Source organism: Neomonachus schauinslandi, chromosome 2 (genome assembly GCF_002201575.2).
Source record: "Neomonachus schauinslandi chromosome 2, ASM220157v2, whole genome shotgun sequence".
Classification (NCBI taxonomy): domain Eukaryota; kingdom Metazoa; phylum Chordata; class Mammalia; order Carnivora; family Phocidae; genus Neomonachus; species Neomonachus schauinslandi.
The window spans coordinates 163984859-164001403 of record NC_058404.1 but is presented as its reverse complement, the minus strand read 5'-3'; the positions used below and the strand labels follow the sequence as shown (position 1 = coordinate 164001403).

The 16545-nt window shown below is 40.4% G+C and overlaps 1 protein-coding gene across 1 annotated transcript in view; it reads right to left on the bottom strand.

The window, feature by feature from the left end:
- Positions 1-311: 311 nt before the first annotated feature.
- CNGA1 (cyclic nucleotide gated channel subunit alpha 1) overlaps positions 312-16545 on the bottom strand; it is a 32874-nt gene continuing 16640 nt past the window's right edge. Inside the window, exons 2-9 of the mRNA XM_021701666.1 lie at positions 13505-13625; positions 12255-12386; positions 10851-10913; positions 6734-6775; positions 6534-6644; positions 4566-4673; positions 3679-3785; positions 312-2152 (exon numbers count right to left, since the gene is read on the bottom strand). Of these exons, the coding sequence (XP_021557341.1) occupies positions 738-2152; positions 3679-3785; positions 4566-4673; positions 6534-6644; positions 6734-6775; positions 10851-10913; positions 12255-12386; positions 13505-13611 (2085 nt within the window). The 5' untranslated portion in view covers positions 13612-13625 and the 3' untranslated portion in view covers positions 312-737. The remainder of the gene's footprint in view (positions 2153-3678; positions 3786-4565; positions 4674-6533; positions 6645-6733; positions 6776-10850; positions 10914-12254; positions 12387-13504; positions 13626-16545) is intronic.

Sequence of the window (16545 nt, the reverse complement as noted above, 5' to 3'; positions counted from 1 at the left end):
AATTCTACCCCTGAAACTAATACTACACTATATGTTAACTAACTTGAATTTAAATAAAATCTTGAAAGAAAAAATTCATTATAAAAGATTCCTACATTTTATGATTTTTAATGTTACATATTTATATATAAGCATAGATTTGTGAAGTCTGATTTGTCACACTTTCATTGTGAGAAGTTTCTCTTCACCACCCTTCCTAAGTCCTAGACTACAATGATTAACGTCCTTAAAATGACCCTAAAAGAGCCTAAAAAAGTCTAAAAGACCCTAAACTCCCTACTAAATTATCAAATAAATAATATTCACTATAGTTTTAGGATTTACTTTACTTTATTGCATTCTAATTCTTTTTAAAATGGTATCCTGAACATGACGTACATGGTAATTCCCAGTTGCTCCTCCACAATGTAAAATGCCTGAAAGTGAGGGATACTTGTTCACTTTTATAAAGAGTATTACATAAAAGGAGCATATATGAAAAAGTCAGAAGATATAGATACTGACAAGTTAATCATTCTATATCTTTGCACATTATCCATTCTGAAAAATCCTAAGGACGATGATCCTTTAATCACAGTACCTCACAAGTGAGTGTGTAGGCCTTGTGCCCTACACCCAAGCACACTCTCCTTATGGAAAAATTCCCCCAGCTGAATCTTCCTCTTCTTCCAATTTGGAGTTGCTTAATCACATCACCAAAAGGATCATGAGGCATGCCCTCCTTAATGACCAGCTTTTCAGTCCTGTGTGGAGTCCAGGAGCCCACTTTCAACTCCAGATCCTTCAAGATCTGAAAATTCTGTGTCAATAAGTGGTTTCAGAAATCTCTCAACTTTGGTTAGTCTTTGCTTCAGTTTCTGCTGCATTGACTCATACTCAGCCAGGATCCGAGCAAACCTTGTTTGCAAGAGGTCTACTGACCCCTCCATTAGGGTGACCTTCTCTTCAAGATCTTTAGGATCACCTCCAGCATTTGCAATATTTATATCCAGTAGACCATCTTTCATCAAGATTTGCTTTCCCTTCTCTTCTAGCATAGTTTTGGCATCTGGATACTCAGTGAGAGCTTCCATGAGGTCATCTTTGGAGAGACAGAACAGATCTGAGTAGCCAATACTTTTAATATTGGCTGTTCTTCGATTGCCAGCTTTGCTACCTTTAATGTTAAGGATACTGATCTCACCAAAGTAGCTGCCATCACTCAATACCACAAACTGAGTGATTCCATCATCTGCCACCACGGCGAGTTTGCCTTCCTTGATGATGTACATCTCTCGTCCGATATCCCCTTTCTTGCAAATGTAATCTCCAGGACTGTAGACTTGGGGTTGCAATTTCAAGACCAACTCCACCAAAAGACCAGCTTCACAGTCCGCAAAAATACGCACTTTTTTTAAAGTGTCTAAGTGAACGTTGATGGCAATCTCTGCTCTCAGCTTATCAGGGAGATACTTCAGGACTTCTTTCTCATCAACTGTTTTTTTGTTGGTCCACAGATAGTCAAACCATTTGATAACTCTCTTTTCCATATCTTTGCTTACATTTCGAAAACGCATATATTGCTTGATCGCATCGATTCTCGCTTGAAATTCAGCTCTGGCAGCATTCATGTTGGAAATCATAGAACCTATGTTACCAACGATGGTAGCAAAAATTAACACTCCAATTAAGAAATCAACCACCACAAAGACATATTCAGAATCCCTCACAGGAGGTGGTGTTTCACCAATTGTGGTCAAAGTCAGTGTAGACCAGTAAAGGCTGTATACGTATTTTCTAGCCAAACGGCCAAATTCAGGATCATTAACATCAGGATACACCCATGTATCATTTCCAAATCCAACAGCTTTGGAAATAGAGAAGTACACACATGCATTCCAGTGGATAATGATGACAATGTACATAACAAGGTTAGAAATCCTGAAGATGTTTGGGTAGTTTGTTCTTGTTTCTGTTCTCTGGAAGAACTCAAACATTCGAGAGATCCTTAACAGTCTGTTTAATCTAATTTCTGGATAGTTCCACCCCAGCTTAAAATACAGCAGATCAGTGGGTATCACTGATAGAAAATCAAGTTTAAATTGCAAGTTTGATTTATATTTCTCTATGAGTTTAGTTTCTTCCCTCACCAGCAGTCCTTGTTCTAAGTAACCTAAAATAGAAAAAAAAAAAAACACAATTTAATGTTCTTTCATTTTTATGCCATTACAAATTCTTCTAAAGTAACCCTAAATGACCTTCACTGAGTTCAGAACAAGAGTTCACTTCCAATAGGGGCGCCTGGGTGGCTCAGTCGGCTAAGCATCTGACTCTTGGTTTCAGCCCAGGTCATGATCTCATGGGTCACGATCTCATGGGTCATGAGATTGAGCCCCTCACTGAGTCCCGCATCAGGCTCTGCACTCAGTGGGGAGTCTGCTTGAAGATTCTCTCCCTCTGCCCCTTCCCTCACTTGTTCTCTCTCTCACTCTAAAATAAATAAACAAATATTTTTTTAAAATAGTTCATTTCCAATAAACATGCTTTTAACAATATAATAAGATATGAGTACTGATCAACATATGGCTATGGGAAATAATCTCTTGAAGAAATAAAAAATAAAATTTTGTAAGTGCAAAAAGTGAGAGCTTATATGCAATGTACTCATACATTGTATATATACAAATCTCTCTAGATCCAGTTCTCTAACCAGGTAAAGCCATTCCTTTTATGAATAGTGTTCTTGGAAATTTCTCTAAACACCCTGGCACTGTACCTAATGCCTCACGCCACTCTCTTGTCAGAACCCCAGCCCTACCCTTGAAGTTTGGGTACCTGCCTTACTGCCTATTATGTGTATTCTTGCCTTGTCCCTTCAATGTGAAGAGTAAATGTCCTTCAGAAGTTCGTTTTCTCTCTCCTTTTTGTCCCCCAGACTTCCTTCGTCATCTGGGATCTTCCCTTCTCCTACGTTGCCACAGTGGGCCTTGAATTCAGCATTCTGATACCTTTCACTGGGGAAAGAATTTGTTCCTCTACCTGTACCAGCTACTAGAGCTGTGAGTAGGACACAACAATGGGAGCATTGCCCCAGCACACAGATATTTAGAGCATGTCCCTATTTTACATAATGATTCTTTCATGCTATTCTCTGTACAGCGGTTACCTTTGCACACAGAGCACAGTGTAGAAACAATAAGCTTATCTACTTACCAAGAATACGTAAGGGGAAGCTATCAGATCCTGCCCCCTGGTCAACAGTGCCTCACCATGACCACAAAGTTGGATTAAGGATTTGTGTACTCTTACAAAATTTCTAGCACAGCTCTGCCGGACACAGTGATATACCCCCATGCCTCTTCATGGTATCTCTCTGTTAGGTAGCAATTACCCTTTCATCACAGAGCTGGCAGAATATTTCTGTTCTCTTTACTCCTCTCACATGGCACTAACCCAATGGACAAGTTAATGGGAGAAAGCTACCAATCCACATTCAAAGGTTGCCTAATAAAGTGAATCGGTTGTAGTGACCTAAGCTTGTGGGTAGGCATATGGTACTCTTGCTCTCAACAGTGCCTTTTCCTCTAAAATAGATTTTTGTGAGTTTACTTTGAAGAAAACTTGAATTACGAAATTTCAAATTATACTATAGAGATAAAAGCACAAAATTACAAAATATCCAAAGCTGAACATATTTACCTGTCCTTATTCGTACGAACATATCAAGAAGATAGATTATGTCTGATAGGTAATCAAAAATGAGCCAACATTCTAGGTAATCAGACTGAAGTTCATCAAAACATGCTCTGTAAAAGAAAAACTTGTGTAATTAAAATGAAATGGGGGCAAGTTTAAGTAAATGTCCTCTCTGCATAATTTTTATCATGGTAAGAAATCTAATGAACTAAGACTAAGAGGGTCCTTAGAGTCCATAGAGTCCATTTAATCAACCATGGCTTTTCTGAATCTAAGTGGTTGGATTTAGTTTTCTCCTGCCTCTGAATTCCAACATTCTTTCCATTATACTAGTTCACATTGTGAAGACATCAAATAAAAATAAATGGCCTCAAGCTAATGTCAAAATACATTGGGTTATACACACTGATAACCAAGTTCTTATTGACTATCTGCACCCAAAATGCTTCAAGGAATTGTGCTTGGTTCTGCATGGCTGAGATGTTTACTGTCTAAAAGACAAAGAACCATAGAAATCGCTTGGGAAACACATCTTGCTCTAAAACAACCTAGATCTTTGATCTTTCTCCACTTTTGGCAACATTTTTTTCTTAGAGTGCAAAAAATAAAAAAATAAAATAACAAAGTTTCTCCCAAAATTCTAATTAAGTAGTTCAGCAATCAAAAGTTTAAAAATATCCCCCTACTCCCATCCCAGTACTGGATTTCTAAGTATATTGGGAACCAAAGCACCTACTCCTGATTTAGGAAAACACATTGAAAATAATGTAACCTCTTTATAACCTGTGGTGGAGAAAAGAGGTATGTCCTGAAGAGCCCTTGACCAAACTGTTAAGTCAGGTAACTTAGAAATTAGAAGCAGGTCAAGATCCCCAAAAATATATAGATACCTTGCAATAATCATAGTCCAGTTGTACATAACAGGTAAAGTGATGCAAAACAGCCAGTTGTAATACAGGTTTCCCGAGGGATCAATAACCTTGACTTCTTTCTTCTCCCTAGCAGCAATTAGAAATAAAGTGGGAGGTTACCAAGGAACAAGGACATTTTTATTTCACATATCAAATACGGTTCTGTCCATCACCCACAATTAATGAAACAGAAGTAAGCTGGAGAAACTCACTCTACAAGGAGAAAACTAGCTTGGCATGAGTGTGGTAGACATAAGAAATTGCTTGGTGAGGACTGGATAGATAGTTAAAGTACCAGTCTTACATTCAACCTTACGTTAGACTATTTTTTAAAGCCCTTGTTTTATTGTGATGTTGTGGACATTTCTACCAATCCAGCCACTGAAAAGGAATAGTGGCACAGATCATGCTAAACTCTGGAATAGTCCATTGACCTCTTTGGTAGGTTATGGGGTGAGAGAATGGGGTGTTGCCCCTCCCCTACCAGGTAACAGAACAATCAGGAACTATGCTGTGAGAGGGAACTCATGGCTTCATTCTCACCTATATGGAAAGAAGAATATAACACAATCTAATAAGTCCTTGTTCATAAGCATCTATGAAGGATGAAGAGGCGACAGAGGGCAGAGGCAAGGAAGGAAGGAAGGGGGGAGGGAGGGAGGGAGGGGGAAGGGAGGGAGGGAGGAAGGAAGAGAGGGAGGGAGGGAGGGAAGAAGGAAGGAAGGAAGGAAGGGGGGAGGGAGGAAAGGAGGGAGGGAGTGAGGAAGGAAAGGAAAGGAAAGGAAAGGAAAGGAAAGGAAAGGAAAGGAAAGGAGGGAGGGAGGAAGGAAGGAAATATATAGTCAAATGGAAAATTTTTAAAATTTTCTAGTATCAACCTACATTAGGTTTTTTGGGTTTTTTTGTTGTTGGTGGTGGTGGTGTTGGTGGTGGTGGTGGTGAGGTTTTCTAGGGTTTTTTTAAGATTTATTTTTAAGTAATCTCTACACCCAACATAGAGCTTGAACTTACAACCCCAAGATCAAAAGTCACATGTTTTACTGACTGAGCCAGCCAGGCGCCCCAAGCCCATATTATTAAGGATTTTTCCCTTTGTAAAAACCTCAACAGCTTTCCAGCAGGCACAAATAAGTGAATACTCTCTGGTAAAGAGTTTTCTTTACGTTTAGAAAACAATTTTCCCTTTAGTAAAAAGATAGCTTTGAAAATATCACTCAGCCTTACCCTCGTGAAATTCTAACCCTTAAATGTTTGTTTAAAAAGGATCTTTCAGGGGCACCTGGGTGGCTCAGTTGGTTAAGCCTCTGCCTTCAGCTCAGGTCATGATCTCAGGGTCCTGGGATTGAGCCCCGCTTCGGGCTCCCTGCTGAGTGAAGAGCCTGCTTCTCCCTCTCCCTCTGCTTCTCCCTCTCCCTCTGCTGCTCCCCCTGCGTATGCTGTCTCTCTCTGTGTGTCAAATAAATAAATAAAATCTTTAAAACAAAAGGATCTTTCAAATGGCTGGTATTTTGATAAGCATCTGTACTGCTCTCAAAACGAAGCATGGGTTTTGCAAGGAAATTTGCTTACTTTTGGAGTATTTGCCATACAGTATTTATGACTCAGAGATGTTAATAAAAGTATTAAATATTTATTTCAACTTAAAAAGATTAATGTTAAGACCCTAGGAACCCAATTTTCTTGAAACCCAAATATCTCTCAATGGTAAATTTATCTTAACCAGAGCTCGAGGAAGATAATTAACCATAACATTGAAAATTCTTGAAGAGAAAACTAAGAATAAAGCTACCACTGCTCATTTTAAGGAAATTAGAAAAAAAATTTGATTCACATTTTATAATAATTTATTTCGTCTTTTACACAGGGTTCCATAACTATAAACTTTCAGGAAATAACCCTGCATCCAAAATCCATTATAAATTCGTTCCTAATTTCAATGCCACTTACTCTTCTTTCTTATCTTTGCCTTTCTCCTCTTTCTTTTTCTTCTCTTTTTCCTTTTCTTTCTTCTTTTTCTTCTCTGAGTCCTTTTTATTTTCATTTTTATCACCTGATTTGCTGAAAAGTGAGAGATGTAGTTACTAACAAGATACGAAAATGTTATGGGCCAAAAAATCTGGAATCACTCACGCCAAAGTCAAACTTACCTCTTCTTTTCTTTTTTCTTTTTCTTTTTTTCTTTTGGTTCTCTGAAGAAGAAATAATATCTAAGTCACATAATCAAATTACATTCTGACTTCCATTCTTATTTACTTTCTTCTCTCTCGAGCAAGAATTCTGGGCCTTGCGTTCAGAGACCTGCCCCCATGCTCAGGGACCAGAAATCTGGTCTTCTAATGGAGAGTTCTACAAAAATGGACATGCACCCAGATGATAAAACAAACAAGCAAAGATTCCTGGGTTAGAGCATGTGGAAAATTGAATGAAATGGAGGTCGATAAAGGCATAAACCCAACAAGGGAAATTTAGGAAACAACAGCCCCCAAGGGTATAATTTCCAAGTCTCCATGTCCAAAAAAATTACTATTTAAAATTTAAGCTTCTTGATATCACTTAACTATTATTAAGAGCTTTGAGAATTTCAAGAAAATGCGATCAATTTTCTTTAGGGGGGTAATCCTGAATGCAGCAATTTTTTATGAGTAGTCAAAAAGCTCCACACAGTGGAATCCTAATTCTTAGAATCATTTACTGGATTTGAGATCACCTTTTTCTATATGCTATTTCCTCTGGAGTGGAGATTATGTGATTAGAGGCCTCTTTGTACAGCTGGCTCTCTATCAGCTGAAGAATGGATTCTGGAATTAGGCGGACCTAAGGTCAAAATAGGCTGCCATTGTTGGCTCAAATGTCTTGCGAAAGTTTACTATTCAGACATGAATAAACAGGCATCTGACTACCAGGAGGGTAGTCAGAGAGGTTGTTAAAGGGCGGGAGATAGGTCTAGGCCTCAAAGTATAGGTAAGAGTTGGAGAAGTTGAGAAGAAGCGTGAGGATGTTAACGGGAAGAAAATTTTCAGGTGCCAATGTACAAAGGAATTTAGTCTGTATATGAATAGCCTAGCAGAAGTGGAATGCTGCTACTGAGGAGAAATGGGAAACAGAATGGATAAGGAGGCGGGGCTTGGAACCTAAGGTTGTCATGTACAAAGGGGAACGGAACATAAAAGGCATGTCAGGGTACTGTTTAACATATATAGTCAAAACAGATCAGGAATGGATAATCAGGAAATTGAGAGCAACTTAACCCAATAAAAAGTCACAACCTCACGAAGAGTTTCTAAACCTGAGCCAGTTCTCAGAAATGAAATCACTGACTGAAGAATGAAATCACTGACAATATATGACTTTTGGGGCTTCCATTGGGTCTCAAAACCCACCACTGGGGTCATTTCTCCAGTTCCTCAGTGTAAAAATGGAATATATATATATATTTGGTCATTGGTAGAACCCTCATCCCTACTAGTGCCTTGGCTTGTAGAGGAAGAGCGACTATAATGGGGGAGGGCCAAGTGGAAGCCCTCGAGCTGCCCCCCACCTGCTGCCTGAAAACAATACTGCATCCTGGACAGGAAAGAAAATGTAATCCTCAAAGACCTCATGTGTGCAGGGGTGGTGGTTCCCTCCCACCACCATTTAACTCAATGTCTGGTCCCTATGAAAACCACATGGATACCAGTGGCTGGCAGTAGACTACTGCAAAATCAACCACAGAGTAGCCTCAATTGCAGCTGCCTTGGCAAATGTGAAAAACGATGCCCTCACGCAATCTAGACCATATACCTAATGTTCTGGGTCAGTCATGGTGAGTGTGTGATTTTTTATCACTGCCAGGGAAGAGGATCAGAAATAGTTATGAGATGGAAAGCAGCACACATTTATAGTCTTTTCCAGGGCTATGTTGTCTCCCCTGCTCAATGTCATGACACAGCCTAGAGGGACCTGGACCATCTGGACATTCCTCAGCACATTGATCCACTATATCAATGGCATCATGTAATAGGGCCTTGAAAGAGGATTAACTAACCATGGGACAGAAAATGACTACTGACCATGAGCTGGATTCTGTCAGAGTGAACAAGTTATAAGGTTGTACAGCAATCCATCACATGATGAAGTGGTATATCTGGGATCAAGCATGTGGCATGGTACCCTCCCCCTATGTCATCTATCACTGTTGTATCAGCACCTGTTCTTCAACTCTCCACCATGGCCATATGTGGGGGTCTTATAGGAGCAGTTGATGGAGCATGGTCTATGAATGGGTCAGCCTGACATCGGGATGCAAGACTATAGCCCTACTTAGAGGTGACCCTAGAAGATTATGGTAAAGTTAATCTTACCAATGGCACAGCTTCAAGCAGTGCACCATCATCCACTTTGTGTGGAAAAGGAAATGACCATGTATGGGTCTCGGAATGAAGGAGTTTCAGTAGGAGTGACTCATATAGGGAATGTGTCCTTCTCATCCCCACAATTTTATGGTCTGTGGATCTAGAGGTTTCCAGATGGATCACGTGTCTTCCAGGCAACACAGTTAGGGTCCCATTAAACATTAAGCTATGACTACTCCCCAGTCACTTTGGGACCCTCGTGCCAAAAAACCAATAGGCAAGAAAGGGAGTCACCATACTGGCAAAAGTAACTGACTTCTTTCATCACAACTAGATAGTGTTGCTGTTATACAATAGGGGGGTGTATTTGGCACATAGGTGATCTGCTCTGGTGTCTCTGGTGTTCTCCAGCCCAGTTTTAGTGGTAAATGGACAAATACAGCAGCTATAACTCAAAAAGGGCATGGTGACCAGGGGTCCAAATCCTTTAGGGACAAGAGTCTGTATCATTCATCCCACGAAGCAAATCATCTAGACCAGCAGAAGTGCTGACCAGAGGTGACAGGATTCTAGAATGAGTAGGAAAGGAGGGCGTAAGCTATTTCAGTTAAAGCCTCAAGACCAGCTGCAGCTGTCAGGGACCTAGGTTTATCCCATTAACCTTCCTCTTATAAGATTCCCGAGGAAAGGGCGCCTGGGTGGCTCAGTTGGTTAAGCGACTGCCTTCGGCTCAGGTCATGATCCTGGAGTCCCGGGATCGAGTCCCGCATCGGGCTCCCTGCTCGGCGGGGAGTCTGCTTCTCCCTCTGACCCTCCCCCCTCTCATGTACTCTCTCTCATTCTCGCTCTCTCAAATAAATAAATAAATCTTTAAAAAAAAAAAAAGAAATAGTATCCCTTCTCATGGGCGCGTGGGTGGCTCAGTTGGTTAAGCGACTGCCTTCGGCTCAGGTCATGATCCTGGAGTCCCTGGATCGAGTCCCGCATCGGGCTCCCTGCTCGGCAGGGAGTCTGCTTCTCCCTCTGACCCTCCCCCCTCTCATGCTTTCTCTATCTCATTCTCTCTCTCAAATAAATAAATAAAATCTTCAAAAAAAAAAAAAAGATTCCCAAGGAAAAAAGATCAAGACTCCTGGAGGAGGTATATTCCTACATAGGGTGAATTTTCTATATGAAGAAAGCAGACCTGAACAGTGCAAGAAATGTGCTGTGTGGATGCAGTAATGCACAGAACTCTGGCACTCATTCCCCACCGGCCAAGAGTACTGGTTGCTGACAGCGCACAGTGTTCCTCTCCTTTGGCTGGCATTGGCCCAAGGAAGCCACCATGTTCAAAGCTATGCGCCCCCATCCTAGGGGCTCCCCTCATCCAAGACTGTGCCTGTGCAAAGGCCCAGTCCTACTGCCCATGACACAACTCTGAAGGGGCCCCCTGCTGTAGAGCTCCTCATATCAACTCTATCCTCTGAAGTCCAACTTCTCCCTCTGCCTAGTCCTGCTCCCCTAACTCCCTCCTAGGTATCATGCCTAAAAGCACTCCCAATAAACCTTTGCACACAAACCTCCCTCTCATAAGGAACTTGACCTAAGACACATTGGCTTAGAATAGAAAGGATACTGATATTTCATTTATTTTTGCCCACAAGGAGGGGCACTTGCATTTACACGCTAGACAACGGTTTTCTGTATGCATTCAAACACATACATATACATACATACATACATAGTTACATACATGCTGCTTTTAATATGGGTAGCCACAATTTTCAGAAGTAAATAAACCAATGACAAATAACAGAATACCATTGCTATTGTATTAGATAGTTTTCCTAATAAACATCTCCTCTCTAGCAGCTTCAGATATATTCCTACCTTTTTACTGGTGGTCTTTAAAAGCAAAGCTTTGGTTTTTTATTGTAAATGTACTTACTGGTCCTTATTGCTGCTGTTGTTAACATTGAAAAGTGCAAGGGCACCAGGCGGGTACTGCTCCCTGGAAAATGAAAATCATAATAGTCACCATCTGTATAATGTCCACGGTAAGCAAACAGTCTTAAAGAACAAATTATTTTCAGTTACTAACTACTGCCTAGACATTTTTTTAAATTTAGTTATTCATTTGACAGAGAGAGACACAGTGAGAGAGGGAACACAAGCAGGGGGAGTAGGAGAGGGAGAAGCAGGCCCCCCGCTGAGCAGGGAGCCCGATGCGGGACTCGATCCCAGGACCCTGAGATCATAACCTGAGCCGAAGGCAGACGCTTAACTGACTGAGCCACCCAGGCGCCCCTAGACCATTTTTAAAAGTATGGAGCTCCATGAAGCTTGAGTTGCTAAATATCAGTGCTGTGAACCAAAGTGATTAGTACATACTTACTAATCAATGGTAACACCAAAAATTAGCATCCTCCATGGCCTCAAGTGAGCCACCTTGGATGCCGCCAATTGCCAGCAAGAGAACTAAGACGTAGACTGTCAGGGAAAATAGGAAGAAAATAAAAGACAAATAAAAACAGAGGGAAAACTAAAGGTGGTCAGTGGGAAAAGAAGTATGAGAGAGGAAAAAAGGAAGGAGAAAAAGCAAAGAAAAAGTAAGTATGTTCTACAGGGTGAGAACTCCTGATCCACACCAACGCCACATTCCTCCCACACCCTCCAAGTCACGTGTGTGAAGTTTTCAGGAGAGCTTCATTTCCTACTAAGGACGTTTAGCTTTTCTTCTCTAGCTACACACACTAGGGCTCTACCTCCCTGAAAGTAGGGTCAAATGGGATTCAGCATTTTAGAGGATCACAGCCAATCCCTCCCAAGTACAATTGCTTCAGACTCTGAAAGAAGGATCAGAAAGAAGGAGCAAGTCAGAGAGGACTGGCGCATGAGGTTCTTAAGGGACAGAGACAGGTCTCAGGGAAAATGACCAGCAGGAGCGTTTGTGACTTAAGGCCCCAGTGGACATGAATAATCATCAGGCTGTGGCAGTTTTCCAAGAGAGGAAAAGGGTAAGTAGCAAGTTACTCGCAAGATCCTGAGAAGTGGCTGGGTAGCAGGAATTTGCCAAGCCCACTAGGTGAAGGAGTAGAATACCTTTCTTTCATCTAAGTACTAGTTTAAAAAGATCTGGAGGGCTGGCGCCTGGGTGGCTCAGGTCATGATCCCAGGATCCTGGGATCGAGCCCGCATCGGGCTCCCTGCTCCACGGGAAGCCTGCTTCTCCCTCTCCCACTCCCCCTGCTTGTGTTCCCTCCCTCGCTGGGTCTCTCTCTGTCAAATAAATAAACAAAATCTTTTAAAAATAAAAATAAAAAGATCTGGAGGAATAGATCGAAGTGCTCACCTCTGTGATGGCTCCCCTCTGTGTGAGTTATTTCTATAGGAATCCCTTGCATGGCGGTTTTCATTCTCTGATTCTTCGAACATGGAGACACTGTCATCATCATCATCATCCTCATCATCATCAGAAAAGGAGCTATGGTCCAACAGGAGGCAGAGATGAATTAGATCAATGTTTTAAACCATTATGAAGGAATAACATTTCTCATTAGGAGGACCATTGCTTCATCTTCTCTCCTTCCCTCTCAAACTAACATATAACCCTTTTTAATTAGAGTGAAATGAGAATTTTCAGAATACATGGAATTAGATAAGGTATATGCACATTCAATAAAATGCATGTAATTAAGAAACTACTGTCTAGGTCTTCCATATTTCTTTTATTTGATTCATTGATTAATGTGAATATCAAATAGAAAGTATGAATCTGTGCTTTAGATCACAGTATACATTTGTATGAACAAACCTGTAATAACATTTCTTCCCACAAAAAATAAATTCAACCACATTTATGCATGTTCTATTCATCTATAAGGTAACCATTTTATTTTATTTATTTTACTTAAGAGCAATTAATTAACATACAATCTATTATTAGTTTCAGAGATAGAGGTCAGTGATTCCTCAGTCTTATATAATACCCAGTGCTCATTACATCACGCACCCTCAATGTCCATCACCCAGTTACCCCATTCCCCCCCACCTCTCCTCCAGCAACCCTCAATTTGTTTCCTATAGTTAAGAGTCTCTTATCATTTGCTTCCCTCTCTGATTTCATCTTATTTTATTTTTCCCTCCCTTCCCTTATGTTCACCTGTTCTGTTTCATAAATTCCACGTATGAGTGAAATCATATGATAATTGTCTTTCTCTGATTGACTTACTTCGCTTAGCATAATACAGGGTGACCACTTTAAATTATACTTTTAAAACATTTAGCATTTCACACTTTGTATTGTTTTCACATTCATCTATGGCAATGCTATCTCTGCAGATTTGAAATGTCCCATAAGAAAAGGCCTTGCCAATGATTAAGGAACTATATGGCGGAAGTGCTTCTAAATAATGACTACAATAATATCTATGTTCATTTGTGAGACAAGTTATGCTGTTCCAAAGTATAAATAAATTGAGGAAATTAAATAAATTACAAAGATCAAGGTCACAAATTAAAAGTTAAACTGAAATTAAACCTAGTTAAATTTAAGAATGGGGGCTGGTATTAAAAATGCATGGAAAAAATGCATGGATTTACCTGCCTGCTGCATTTTCCATCCTTCTTATTTCCTTTTCAATATCTGGAGCAATCACATTGGGAACGTTTACAAAAGAGTACCATGTATTGATAATATGTTTCTTCATGGTTAGTTTAATATCTGGGGAGAAAAAAAGCTTATTAGTAAAAAGACATATATTTATATATATAATCAAAAGTTTCACTCTACCATTCATCTAAGGCTGTCATAATGATTTTATGTGGGAATTATTCTTTAATAGAATACAGATGTGGCCTAAACCCTTAATTACCACTAGCTAGTTTTTTGTGTATTTTTTTAAATTCAAGAATATACCAGAGGTGCAAAATTTTTTCTTTTTAATTTTGGATTTACCCCAGCTTTAAAATATTCAGGCAATGTAGGCATAAAACAAAACTATAGGGACCTCACAACACATCAAACAAGTAACAATAAAAAGTAGTAAAATAAAATACCAAGACGAATGTAATCTGCTGTGAATGTCTACAAGCATTCAAAAAAAGGCGGGGGAGGGGGTTGGAGTCTTGAGCGATATTCAAACTTTGGAGTGAAAAAGGTTGCGACTGATCCACATTTTTAGCAAGTCCCCTAAATTATTCTGATACATATCATGCTCGGCTTCCCGTGCTACCATTTCAGGCGTCAGGAGAATGCCAAGAACCAAGAGATCCTGAATTCCCTCAGGTATGTCCGATCCCGCGTGGGTTCGAGCCCAACTTCTTGCTCTTGGAGAGGCGCGCGCACCGCTCCTCGCCTTCCAGGTGAGGCTCTGCCCGGACCCCGAGACCACGCGACTGCGCTCTGGCCCGACTCACGTTCACCCCCTGGTCTCGGGTGTGCTGCAGCCCCGGCGCCGGGAACTTGGAGAAGTTCCTGGTGGACAAGAACGGTGTGCGACCATTGGCCTCAGAAGCCCTGCTGTCCCATGGGGCCCAGCTGTGCCTAGGGCGCCTCTCCTACCCCCGCTTGCTTGACAGTCACAGCGCTGCCCTCTGGGGAATTCATCCCTGATGGTGCTTCCTCCAGATGTGCATGGAGGAACGCCTGAGGTCCAGGAAAATCCCTCGAAATGGACACTGAGTGTGCATCCCAGCCTCCCCTCTTCCGAACAAGGTTCCTCACTCTCTTAAAGTGTCAGGTGTCAGCAGGAAAAAAAGAAAAATCAGTGTCTAGTCAGGGGCTCCAAGCACAGTGCCACTGTTTACCAGCTCTTGTACTGAAGGTGCATGCCGTGGTCTGCTGGTGAAGGCACAAAAAGGGCCGACGTGCTGACAGTATGATTGCAAGGTGCTGGCCAATTTCAACACCTCCCATACCTCCGCCTTATCCTTCCTGGACAGCTGGTCATCTATCCATTACCACCACACACACCTACACACACACACACACACACACACACACACCACGCACCTGGCCTGCCCTCCAGGTTTTTATTATATGGCTTGGGGATTTTTCCTTTGTTATCTTTCGACCATGATTTCTGGATTTGGGCAACAAACTTGACTTGGTTATTAATAAGCAAAAACCAAAAAAAAGAGAGAAAAGCAATCATTGGACGTGGAGAAATGCATAAAAGACACTTCATTCTTTATAGTAAAATACGTTAAAGAATGACTTGCTTTTCATAAAAAGTTAAATCTTCAAGTGAGGATAGCAGTCAATGATGCTCTATATTTTACTTTAGTATTCAAACGATGAAAATAACTAGCAGCCGGTAGTCGAAAAATAAATGGAGAATTTTTGTGATATTAATGAAATGTATATATATTTTAAAATATAATTAAATTTGACTAAGAAACAGCACTTTTTAGGAAGAAAATTATTTCATTGACTCCTTTTCGGCATCAGAATGGATGTGACTAATCTGGTTGTATTTACAGTATGTGGACTTCTTATTGGCATCAGTGAACACTCTCTCTGAGAGACTTCATGCCTCATGACAGGGAAAGGGAGAATATATGCTTGTTTCATCCATCACAAAATAGAAAAATTTATGTGAGTTAAAGGTTAAACAAGGACATAAAATATCCAATATGTCAGAACAAACCAAGCCTGGACCTTGCTTGTACCTAAAGAAAAAAAGAATCCGTTCCCTTATCCTATAACTTCTTGGCCTAAGGCTTCTATATAGGAAAAAACATTTGTTTTTAATTGCACAATTACATTTTTAATACATATATCATATTTAATATATATATCACTCTAATGACACATATTTCACTCTAGGAAAGAAAGGAGAAAATATAAATAGAAAAATAAAGATACTCAAAATTCCACTCCAGACCTTATAATTATTTATCAACATATTTTCCCAAATGCTTTTATGGTTTCCTTTTTCACATTAAAAATTTTAATCTACCTCCAACTTATTTTGGTGTGATATAGAGATTTAACTTTATATTTTCTAAATGGCTAGCCAGTATTCTAAAATGGCACTTAATAATCAATAGTCCATCTTTTCCCTACTGATTTGAAATGTCATCATCCTAAACTTGCTTGTCAACCATAGAGATTTTGATAAAGATTTTATTTATTTATTTATTTATTTATTTATTTATTTATTTATTTATTTATTTGAGAGAGTGAGCACAAGCCCGGCTGGGCGGCGGGGGGGGGGGGGGGGGTTGGGGAGCAGAGGGAGAGGGGGAAGCAGACTCCCGGCTGAGCAGGGCCCCGACTCAGGGCTTGATCCCAAGGATCAGCAAAATGATTGGGAAAATCTTATGGACAGTTCAGGCAAAATTAATTTGGAACATGAACTATGAATGCCCAGGAAGCTGTCCATTCTATTGTTTGACATCAGGCTCTAATAGGGGTTCAAATCCTGATTCTACCACTTACTAGTTGAATGAACTCAAGTGAGTTTTTTGAACCTTACTGAACCTCAATTTTAACATCTATACAATCAGATTAATAGTATCTCTTTTGTATCAAATAGCAGAAAAGATACGCTGCATACCCTCCATCGCAAATCCACACATGCAAACATAATTAACTGTGCGTCCATGGTTCTCTGAATTTAGTAGGAATGATACCTATG